The sequence below is a fragment of the Hesperophylax consimilis genome, chromosome 16 (genome assembly GCF_061612785.1).
Source record: "Hesperophylax consimilis isolate HC1 chromosome 16, BYU_Hcon_1.0, whole genome shotgun sequence".
Lineage (NCBI taxonomy): Eukaryota > Metazoa > Arthropoda > Insecta > Trichoptera > Limnephilidae > Hesperophylax > Hesperophylax consimilis.
In genome coordinates, this window is record NC_142851.1 from 31497459 (window position 1) to 31510504 (window position 13046).

Here is a 13046-nt window from a genome sequence, read left to right on the forward strand (position 1 = left end):
TTACTACGCACTATACTATATTTATGATTTTCGAAAAGATGACGCTATACAAATGATTTCATACATTATTACTTGATCGGGGATTAAAAAATTACTTGGGGTCAAATTATGAGGTTGTTAAGGCTGGCCGCATACATACGTTTTCCGTATTCGATTTCCGAATTCGTTTATTCGTTTTCCGTATTCGGAATTCCGTGAGACTAGCGCAAACGTTCGTTTTTCTTCATTCGGAATGTATAAACGTCAGAACCAGTGCTGCCAACAAGGGCGATATATCGCCATTTAGGCTACTCAGAGCGAGAATCGGCGCCGAAAAAACCTAAAAGGCGACTGGTCGCCAATTAAGCTACTTCAAAAACATAAATTTTAAACATGTCCCGAAATTCTCTAGCCACCCCCCCCCCCCCCCCCCATGAAATTAATTTTTCTGGGGACAAATTTTATATTTTCTTGAAATTCTCTAGCCACCCCCCCCATGATTTTTTTTTTTTTTTCAGGGGACAAATTTTATTTTTTTGAAATACTCTAGTCACCCCCCCCCCCCGAAATTTTTATTTTCACGTAAAAACACCAATTTTAAACACGTCCCACCTAACAGCAAATTCGGCTACTTTACGCTACCTTATGTATGAGAAACGGCGATATTAGGTCAAGATCCGTTGGCAACACTGAATTACTGAACGTAAATTTCCGAACGTTTGCGTTGGCACAAACAAAGTGTATGCAAGAGCTGCGTTCCACATGACGTCATTAGGTTTTTTCCATTCGGTTTCTCCGAACGCGCCGGTTCGCATTCGGAACGTGCGTAAGGAATTTGTTCCGTTCGGAACTAAAACGAACGTGTGCGGCAGTCAATGTATTTTCTACTGATTCCGTGCATTCGGATGTTCGAATACGGAAAAAAAATTCGGAAATCGAATACGGAAAACGTATGTATGCGGCCAGCCTTAATGTACCTATCTGTCAACTGTATGCATTTTAAGATTGGAAATACTATTATTGAAATACAATAAGTATTTTTTTCACGTATTGATCGTGCCGGGCGATCACTACTTCTTCAACCATTCACTTCCAAGTCAAACATTGTCCTCGCAGCTCTTTCTTGGTTCATCGTGTATGAATCATTTTACCACAAACAATTAATTGATTTGTTTCTATGAGTGAATCTTCATGTAATATTATGAAATCAGTTAAAAACTGCATCATATCGCCAATAATTCGTCCTTGTCTTTGATTCAAATTCAAACCATATATTCTAAAATATATCCGAAATTTCAGTCTGTTTGGCGACATTAATCCTGAGAAAACGTCTTTCAAATTTCGAACCCTAGTCTTGCATTTGTGCTAGTGTAAGTGGTTATTTGTCCACAAAATACAAACATTATTATTATATAATTTTGTTATTGATTCAACTGTAAACTATACATCTTCGTACATTATCGAAATTTCAGTCGTTTTGGCCACATAGATCCTGAGAAAATGGCATTCAAAGTTCGAACCCAAGTTTTGCATTTGTGCCCGTGACAATTGTGATTTTTCACAAAATGCAACATTATTAAGATTTTTTTATTTTTTTACCTGTCACAGGTAACTAAAAAGCATGTTTTTACCTGTTACATGTGACATCTTTATGTGTATTACAAATATAGGTATATGAAAACGCGCTTATTTGAATGTAACGTTGTGTTAAAATTTCAAAGCAATCGGCGAAGAACTTTAGGAGATATAAGATTTTGAACAAACGAATAGTTAAATTTTTGTTTTTATTGAGATGGATAGAAAATATATAGATTTGTTAGAGAATTGTGTCACTTTCCGAAACTATATGATTCTGGGCCAATTTCTAAAATAAGCGAGTTAATTGCACTTAGAATTTTTTTTTTAAATAAAATATTGTTCTTTAATCTTAAAACGGTACCGACTCATCTATGATATATTTATCTTTCGGTACCTACTGTCATTCTTCAGACAGACTGTTGACTCTCATTATAAAATTAATTAATTTAAAAATAAAACTACTGCTTACGTATTTTTTTCTTGTTTATATCTTGACCGAATGTTTTCAAAGCCGATTCTCTTAGTTGTTGAAAATTTAAATACACTTTTCAAAAATTGTAAATGATTTACAATTTTGGTTTGTCAGAAAATCCGTTCTGTTAGTATTATTTCTGTAGTACATTTTGTTCTAATTGAAATAAAAAATATTCCAAGTAATAAAACCATATTCGGACAAAGAAAATTAATTATTTTGCAATAAAAATTCACAACATTCTTCCAAAAGATGTAAAACTAATAGAAATTTTTAATGAGTACAAATCAAGATAAAAAACAAGCTGAAAGGGGCCAATGAAAAATCAATAAGAAGTCAAATAAAATACAATTAAATTACTTTAGTCCACCTCAACACAAGATACCCAAGGGAAGAGGACCAATCATTAGGAAATACCATTACTATATATAAATTCACATTATTATTTTGTATTTGCAATGTTTTATAAAAATACAATAAAGAATATAAAAATTAAATAAATAAAAAAAATAAAAAAAAAACAAAAATAAAATAAAAAATCGGTCGGACAAAGAGGCGTCTTATCTTAAATAGTGTTATTTTATTAAATAAATTTAAAAATATATAAAAATTATAAAATAAATTTTCCCAGATCCGATATAATGTGTTAAGTATCGCATGTACTTTAGAAATACAAATTCTACCTCTTTTCTGTGATAAATGTTATCTGATGTATATTTTTGTATTAATTTGATGTTTTTTTTTTCAAGTGTCGCGAGTGGAAGTGGACGCGGTCCTGGGCAGAACAGCCACCCTTCCCTGTAACATAGAGCCTCAAATAAGAGAGGATAGAGTTTACATGGTTCTGTGGTACAGAGAAAGTGGAGGCAAGCCGCTGTACAGGTAAGAATAGTAATTGACAATATTTAATGCTTTACGGTATATCTATGGCTTAGAGTTAAAATATTATCTCCATAAAATATAATATTGAGAAAACTGAGTATAAAAGTTTGAAAAACCCGGAAACATTAAATTTATTTATATAAAGACAAGTTTTTGGTTAGATATTACAGTATCCGTATTATGTAAATCAATATTTTGGCATTAATTTTTGTTTAGCAAAAAGACAAATATAAATGTTATGGAGATTCAAAATCTGTGCTTATAAAATTTGGGGGATTTACAACATATTTTAATACATTTATATCTTTAGGACGATAGATTTAGGAGATGAAATATTTGAACCAATAAAAACATATGCTTCATTTGGTGCATTCAGTACTCAACAATGATGTAAAACTAAGCCATCGATTTTAAGAAAACAGAAATTGAAGGTTTTCAAGCGTTGAATAATTTAATTTTGTGATTTTAAAATAAGGTTTTAGTTTTAAAAAATACAATATTTCAGCAAACACTCTCGTTAATCACAAAGATAAGGAGATACCTACAATATCTGTGTCCATAAAAACATTGCCTGGTAGATTAAAAATATATTATTTTAACGTTTTTTTCATCACTTTTGGGACGGAAGGTTAAATCTTAGATTCCAAAAACTAAAGCCAATTCAGATATCAGTACTACTTAACTCATTTTTTACCTAAATTGGAGATACAATACTGTGACTCTAAGCCATGAATATTTTTTTTTGCCGAAAAAACTAAATTTCAACAACCATAAACTAACATTAATAGACAAGTTAGACGAGCGTACACGCAAAACATGAAACCTCCGTCAATGAGCACAAGCTTTGGACAAAGATATCCTAAATACCAGACAATAAAAGTATTCAACAATTTTACACTCAATTTTATACAACAAAAAGAAAGGAAACAAAAAAATTTCACAAACAAAATGAGGAAATGGATTAAAGAACCAAAAAGACGATATTATAAAATAAAATATGTCAATCAATAAAACATGCACATAGTAAACATATTACACCCAATATCATATTGCCTAGCAATTTTAATTACTGTCTTCGTTTTTTTTTATAACTTTATTTTATTCCTTTTATTTCTTGGTATTTCACTCAAGTTTATATTGATTTCATTTAATTTAATTTCAATTGAAAATGTTCCATTTTACTTATATGCATACTTTGTATCTAATAAAATCGTAAAATAAGGGGCCTCATCACGACTGGGACCCAGTGAGACTGATAAAAAATGCTGCTAACGTATCATTAAAAAAAAAAAACAAAAAATATTTTCAAATTAAAACTTAAATTTATTTGGTTAACGGATAATATAATCAACCTGAAACGAAAAACCAATCGAGAATCTTAAATCTTTGTATTTATACCACTTAATAAAATATTTGTGTGCGGTCACGGATATACGACAATTTAAAAAAATATCTTTTTAATGGTACCGAAAATTATATTCTTGACAAAAATTGATTATGCAATATCATGCCAACTTTTTTTCATTTTATATGAGCAGATATTTTTTTGTTTAGAATCAAGAGATAACGAGTTTTTACTACTTTCATTGAAATTGTTGAAATTAATTTCCTGTGTTTTTTTAATGTAAAATTGTAAATTATCAGTTAGAGCCCTGATTTATTATTTTTAGTTCACATTCATGTTCCTACCATTAGGTACTACCGTCAAGGTTCCCTAGTATGTATAAATGTAACAATCATACTACGGTTTCAGACTGCAATACTGTTATAAATAGATTACACACCACTGGTAACTCGTATGCTATGTTAGCTGATATTTTTAATATGCCTCTATCGAAATATAAATCTGTACTCATCAAACATTTTAACAGTCCATATATTAAATTGATCACTGCATATTAATGTTTGTTTTTGGTTTTTTCTTCTTCATTATTTGATTCTAATCCTTGTACTAATGTGTATTATTTTTTCTTGTTGACTTATATAATCTTATTATTTTTCCTTTCTTTCCCTATTGGTTATTGCATTGACTGCCAATCACTTTTATTTGTATAAATGGCACTTGTGCCTCTAATTCTAAATACATAAGTACATACATATTTTCAGTAGATATATGATCATCTAACCTATTGACAAACAAACATTGTTCTTGTTGAAATATTGTCTACATATTAAGAAGATGGCGTATCAGATCGGTTAGACTCTCTTTTTTTCAAATTTTTCTTTAGAAATAACTTCAAACAAATAATAAAACAAAACAAAATAGAATATTAAGCAGTCAACCCTTCTTTATTTATGACAAAACTGTTCACTACATTCTCTTCAAAGTCCTTTTGTAATTGTAGTTCTGTTAACTAACGTCTTAATTGAGGAAGAGATTCTACGAAACCAATTGACTATTAAATACATACCTAGGTATTTATTTTTTTCTAAATATAACTGTTACTTTGAATATCAAATTTCACCGAACTAATTAATATTAACCTTTCGCAAACCACGCCGAGTAACAACGTGTTCCCATTTCCAAGTATTAAAACGTAGCATCTTACTGAACAAAGAACCAATCACCATTTTAACTAGTTCAATATTCAGCCGGTGAAATATTTGAACTTTCCATCTTTTATTTTATTAAGCCAGCTATTCAGTTAACTTTGTACTGTGGCGATCCCTCATTAAAATGGTTATTTAATTCTGCCATTAACACTTTTGTATTAAATCACCCGTGTAATGAATTTGAAGAACCTAATTGTACCCGAAGGGGTGGCTGCTAGCCCGGCTGATTCAATTTTAAAGGTTTGCTTATGTAAAGGGCCGACGAAACTATATTAAGGGATGCGAAGGCTGTCGAGAAAATCCGCTTAAACTTCGGGCGTGAGAATTGACTTCGGATTTTAAGGCTCCAGAGATAGAGAAAAGTGACCCTGTCGTAATGTGAGCATCTGATCTGAATCACTGAGAAAATGTTCATAAAACTAAATGTGTTATTTCATTTTGTGTGCTCTCTCAGTAAGATTACCCGAGAAAGCTGAGCTAGAAATAAACTGGTTAAATATCTTTAAGCCGCAGCATATTTAGTAAGCCAGTTTATCCATTGATAAAATTTTACGCGGTCTTAATAGTTTAAAAAATAGGTACATAAAATATCGAAAATCTACTCAGTGAAAGGTTACATAATAGCTACCTAAAAAACTCACTCAAATGACTATTTACACAAGAAAAAGCAAGACACAAGGGACACGAAGAGAAGCAAAGCTAAATAAATATATAATTTAATTAGCTCAACCATGATTGTTAAATTTTTTTTAACAAAAGCAGGAATGTATTCAGGTGATATATATACCATGGTGTCATTAACAATAGAAATTAGGAACATTTATTTCAATACTGCTAAAACATAATATGGTATAAATATAGTATCGAAATGACTGCGAATTATTTTATATTTTATTTTTCACAGGTATGCGCTAGTTTATAAATATAATCTATTATTTTGTTTACTAAAAACATTAAATTATCACAAAAATGCGATTAGTCATTGTACCGAAAAATATATTCTTGACACAAATAGATTATGCATCCCAACTTTTTTATCATTTTATATCAAAACGTGATTCTTCCTCATTGCAGTATTATGATCAACTAACTTATTCAAACAAATAGTCTGTTTTTTAAGAATATATATGCAGGGTGTTAAATCATTGATCTTATTTGTTGTAATTCACATGTTAAAATGCTTGAGATCAATTAATTGTCTTCTAATTTTAAGTACCTATATTAATATTTATTTATTTCACATATACGGCACAACATGTGCCATTCACATACTAATTTACAGAGTTTAATTATAATTTATAAATGTAAGTATAATGGTATAATCAGTTAATACTAAGTAGGGTTAAAAGTATGAAAAAAAGAGATATAAATATAATATTAGTAGCAATCTGTAGTATGGCAATAGGTCAAAGTAAAAAATTATCTGTAATAATATACAATAAAGTAGTATAAGGAAGAATGAAGTGCTTATAAAATGTCTAAAAGGCATTAAGAGTGTGTAAAAAATAAAATAAAAGATATTAGAAAGGTATATACTATTAGAAAATGAAAGGAATAAAATATATACTATTATAACATGACAAGGAAACACAAAAGTAATAAATTACGTAAATCTACCGGGATAATCGCGTGTATAATAATAATGTGCGACACTGCTTGACAGTCCGATAAAGTTTTACATAGTACCTATGATGACTATAATATATAATGGACTGATATTAGCTTCTACCTATCGAGTACTAGAAGTTTTTAATCTGAAGTACATAATCATTATGATGGTATGGTATTACTCGACAATTTTTGTTTTATGCATCTTTTATATGATAATAGACAGTCAGCGTGATCGATGTTGGAATATTCATTGCCTAATTTGTGCCAGCGATGGATTATTGAATTTTGTTCTGCGTTAGTTCCAGTATTGTTGCAATAATAAGGTGACTTGAGTAGAGTTGGTCTACAGGGAACATAGTTGTTTATCAACGAAGTTAATTCAGGGGAGTTAAACCAGTGATTGATTATTTTAAATAAAAAAAATTAGATCATTAAGTATTTTTCTATGTTTTTACGATAAGAGATGCATTAATTGTAATAATGAATCGTAATCAATGTCGTCAGAGGGAATTCCTAATTTGAAGTTAATTGTTCTGAGAAATTTGTGTTGGATTCTTTCAATGGAGTTTGCATGGTTTTTGTAGGAATGGTTCCATATAGATGAATTATATTCTAATTGACTTCTGACTAGAGTTGTATAAAGTAATTTTAAGGTATGGATATATTTGAAATCTTTAGATATTCTAGTAATGAAACCCAACATTTTCATTGCTTTACTAGTAATGACATTAATGTGATTAGTAAAAGATAATTTATTATTAATATTGAAGTATACAGGGTGTCCGGGGGTAAATTGAGCTAACTTTGGGGGGAGATTCTAAACGATAGTACAAATAAAAAAGATAAATAACTTTTTTCGAAATTTACTTCCTTGTTACATCTACCGTCATGTAGAATCACCTCCCGAAGAACCTGGACATGCTGTATAATGAGTGAAGTTTGTCTGTAAGTCCCAAACAATTGTACCGGTCAAGTTGGGGTAATTATAGACAGAAAACTTTACAATATCAAAATAAAATCTCTTTGCAAATAAAGACGCTCACAAATCTTAATTTTTAAATGTAAAAACTTGAACAAACAATATTTAACACATTTTTTAGATAACGAAATGCATCAATATTTTACAAACAAAAACGACAATTTGTGCTGGGGTTATGATCGGGGTCTTTAATAAAATAAAGAGCAATCAATAATACTTTAGCAAATACGTTCACCGGAGCAGAAAATACCACCATTTTGATAAAAAAGAAAAAAAAACAAATCATTCTAACATAGTCAATTTAGAATATAATGAACACCACGATCCTAAATTATAGAAGATACATTTTCATAAAAAAATGTTCACATATTTATCATAAAAACCTGTTTCACGATAAATATTCTTCGAGAAACGTTCAAACTAACATTGTAAAATTCATCACAGAAAAAAACATCCATTTAAATAGAGAAGATTTTAACTATTTCGCTGGTCATTTTAAGATATTGTTTGAATTGCACGACTCTGATTGATTATTGAGTAGAATGGGGTGGGTTTATACACAACAATAGTGAGGTTGTGTTTCAGTTTCGAGTTATCAGACATTCATATGCTTGTTGTCTAGAGATCAAATAAACTTTAACGGGGCGTAGAGCGGGATGAATACAATTGAAATAAAACTACTGCGTAGTAATTAACATTAAAAGTAATTATTCTCAACCAACAATGTAACCGGGTTTTATTGCTGTGATAAAATAATCCCAACAATGAACAGTTATAAAGCGGTTTATTTTATAGTATCGTTAAATTAATTTCGTTATTATTTCTAAAAGATACGACACATACCATATTTTCCAACTCCATCTGTCCTAATGATGGTCACTGTGCCGCTGTCCGAATCGTTAGGTATAAAAAATCTTATTATTTTAACTACGTAAGTTTGTATTCAGTAAAATGGTGACACAAACAAACCTAAATCTATTTCTCTGAAGCATGAAACAATTTTTTCACTGTGGTATTTAATGAATTCCTATATTAGTTTAAAATATCATTAATTATAATGTAAAAGTTACTTTTTATTTGTATTACATTATTATAGATACGTTGTAACTACTTACATTTGTATCACATTTACCAAACATGTAATATAATTATTGTTTTACTTTCTCACAGCAATGTACTTACTACAGCACATAATACAGGGTTTTCCAATAAGAGGTGTTATTTTAAATAGCCCGCTATTTCGGTAGATGTTACTTTTGAAGCTGTCATTTTTGACATTTGACTAGTAGAAACTACGTCATTCATAAAAATTGAACGATACACGCTTCAACAACGAATTGAAATTATTAAATTTCACTTGAGTGAATCAAATGCAAATCATCTTGAGTGATGAGGCCCATTTCCACCTCGGTGGCTTCGTCGACAAGCAAAATCGTCGCATCTGAGGCTCGGAAAACCTAAGAGTTATTGTTGAAAAACCTCTCTATCCTCAACATGTGACTGTTTGGTGCGGTTTGTGGTCCGACGGAGTCATTGGGCCTTACTTTTTTGAAAATGAGGCTGGAGCAACAGTAACGGTGAATGGATTACGCTATCGAGAGTGATTAATGATTTTTATGGCCAGAATTGGATGGTATTGATTTGGACAACTTTTAATTTTAACAAGACGGCGTTTTGTGCCACAAAAGCAACGAAACCATTGATCTTTTACGATTGAATATCAAAATAACACCTCTTATTGGAAAACCCTGTACATGTACCTATCATACTATTAATTACTTTTAAATAACTACAAAAATGTACTATACACTCGTCTTCCAACCACAAGCTAACGCTTCCATGGAAGAGTGTAAACTATGTAGAAACCTATTGTGAATACTATTTTATATGTACTTACCTCAAGTCTTTAATAAAAAAGATTCGAAAATTAGTAATTTTTACTAATTGTAAGCATAATAAGTTATTTATTCTTAAAATTGTAATATATTTTTTGAATCCTCCCATATCATAACTTCAAGCCAGAAATCAGTTTTTAAGAAGCAACAAAACTATCGAAAGAATCTGTTCTACAGCAGGTAATGAATTTTGTTCTACTTTCCTCATTGATCATAATGCTTTCAGTATCTAGGTATTTCAGTGCGTGTATTTTATTAACCTCGATAATAGGATTTATCTGACAGTCTATCAACCATTTCACCCTACTAACTAAAACATGTTCTCCAAGTAACCTTTACCCAGTTCATACACGACCACTGAATTAAACATGAAATCTTGTACATTTAACTGGTGCATTATTCACCACAGTTTACCAGATAGTTTTGATTTTGATGAGAGCGGATTAATTGAATAAAACCTATTGACACAAATTCAATTTTATTATTTATTTAACACAAGTGGTATGATGAATTATTCTACGTCAAATATTGACTCAGTTGCGAAATCAAAGTTAGCCAAATGAATACGTAGTTATATAACAAATATAATCTACGTGCGCTTGCAAGTACTTCATTCATATTCATGAAACGTCTCGTACAGTTATTTTCGTACGTCTTTAGTTATTTTGTTTTTAATTCACCCGATCGTGCCATGGCTTCCTCGGGCGTATAAAACATAAATAAAACGGTTCGTGGGATGATTGAACCATTCAAATATTTAAAGATATCTTTATATTTATGTACTTTGTTTTAAAGTTTGACTATTTTTACTCTTTTTGACTAACCAGTAGCTTGGCCGAGCGGTCTAAGGCACTGGCTTAAAGGCACTCTTCGGAGACGTGGGTTCGAATCTCACAGCTGTCAACATTTATTTTTGTTGCATTATCATAGATTATTTTATCTACGTTTGCGGATAATAATAAAATAGTCTGGTGTGGAATAAATAAAATCTCGATAATTGAGCGGTCGTCAATAATAATAATGCATTTTTTTATTTTATTATTTGTTTGTTATTTCGGATACTGGCATTATACCTAGCTCTCTCATTAAAAATTTTAGGCGTATTATATCTATCAAAAAAATTATATGCAAAAATCGGTCATTTTAAATTCATGTAGGATAACGAAAGATTTTTTAAATATTTATGTTGAAGGATCAGTAGGATTTATAGGCCATGTTAGGAGTTCTAGCGAGCCAAAGCCTCTGATATGAAAATATCTGGAGTCGGTGAATTATTTTCCCATTTGATCTATGGTGAGTTGGCGTGTTGTTCTTGTATTGTTTTGTATTTACTTTGCTTATATAATGCACTTGCATAATGTTGATTGACTAGATGATCATTTGTGGAAAAGTGTGTGGAAGGGTTTAGTTTTTCCTATGGGGAAGATTTAACCCGGACATAAAATCGGAAAGATTAATATATTTATGTTTATATTTATTTACTTGTGTACTTTTTAAAAATAATTTGTTATTTTTTAAAATTTTTTAATGCATATTTTTTAAATATATATATTCGGCACATTAATAAAATCACGAAAAGTAAATGTTCAACATTATAAAGAAAGTATAAAGTAACAAATTTAGGAAATAAAAAGTAGAACGTAAAAAAGTACATAGTGAAACGTGAAAAGTAGTATTTTGATAATGTTGAAAGTAAAAAACTAAAAGGTAAAAGTATAAAATAACTTTAAACGGAATAAAAAGTCCAAAAAATATAAAGTAAAAATTAAAAAGTAAAAAGAAAAAAAAAATAGATAGCAAAAAGCAAAAGGTAAAAAGTAAAAAGCAGAAATAAAAAAAGGAAACAGTAAACAGTAAAAAGTAAAAAAAAAAATCAAAAAGCAAAAAGTAAAAGGTATTAAATAAAAATATAAAAATTATCTTATTTTCAATAATAGATAATAAATGAATAATAGATAATAATATTTAATTAATAAATTTAATTAAATTTCTTTCACCGGTTCAAAAAATGATTATTTGGTTTATCTTAAATATGAAAAAATTCAATTTATTTGAAATTTGCAGGTCAGATAAATTTACAAAATAATATTTGGCAGCTGTGGGATTCGAACCCACGCCTTCGAAAAGACTGGTGCCTTAAACCAGCGCCTTAGACCGCTCGGCCAAGCTACCTATAGAAGAGATGACGTTAGTCAAAAGCATTTTTAAAAATAAACAAATAATATTATTGCATATAAAAAAGATAGATATTTCGCCTGCCTAGTGCATTGCACAATCTCAGATAAAAGGTAAGATAAAGAGGAAAAATAAAATAAAAAAACAGTAAAAAGATATACAAATATAATTTTAAACTTGTACCCCTTCATGGAAATTCTACGATAAATGTATTTATTGTACCTAATGAGATTTATTATTTGTGCTTGGGTATTACATAAATAAATAAACTGTGAGCATAGAAATAATATAATAAAATAACCTGATCATTTTTTGTTAATTACGAAACTCAATGATTTAGATGTTTTTGTGATTTTTTACATTAGTTACACATAGAAAGCTCTGAAGAAAATAAACTCCCTCGTGACCTGTTTTATCTGTGAGGATGCTGTGTGGAGGTTCTTTTTAAGGAAATAAAGGATATGATATTTTAGAAAAGAAAAATGCATGAGCGGTGGGTAGGAAGGAATCTGGGGGTTGGTGTGTTAAGGAGTGATGGACATATCAATCCATTTCTCTCAATGGATAGAGTCCTGTTGGAGAGGTGTCAGTGTATCCCGATCCGGCCTGCCACGCAGTAGTTGGGCAGACGCATCCACCGACAAGATACCAACAGACCTTACTCTATTAACCCGGGCACCCCGCTAAGTCACCATATTAAAAATAAAGATAAGTACATGTGGAAAGATCAGCCGTAAGACGATCACTTGAGCACGATAAAATTGCTCGTTGGAAGACAATTCTACTCGTTTAGTAAAATATGCAAAACATTGTTGGCAGCTGTGGGATTCGAACCCACGCCTTCGAAAAGACTGGTGCCTTAAACCAGCGCCTTAGACCGCTCGGCCAAGCTACCGATGAAAATAGTACCACTAATTTCAAC

The 13046-nt window shown here is 30.4% G+C and overlaps 1 protein-coding gene and 2 non-coding genes across 3 annotated transcripts in view; 1 reads left to right on the plus strand and 2 right to left on the minus strand.

The window, feature by feature from the left end:
- The window catches only part of LOC149417041 (protein turtle homolog A-like), a 1249058-nt gene that overhangs the window by 300712 nt on the left and 935300 nt on the right, over positions 1 to 13046 (plus strand). Inside the window, exon 3 of the mRNA XM_089641374.1 lies at positions 2779 to 2911. Coding sequence (XP_089497500.1) covers positions 2779 to 2911 — 133 coding nt within the window. The remainder of the gene's footprint in view (positions 1 to 2778; positions 2912 to 13046) is intronic.
- TRNAL-AAG (transfer RNA leucine (anticodon AAG)) lies at positions 12040 to 12121 on the minus strand. Its single transcript has one exon. It is a non-coding gene; the product is annotated as a tRNA-Leu (tRNA).
- Positions 12938 to 13019, minus strand: TRNAL-AAG (transfer RNA leucine (anticodon AAG)). The gene has a single exon. It is a non-coding gene; the product is annotated as a tRNA-Leu (tRNA).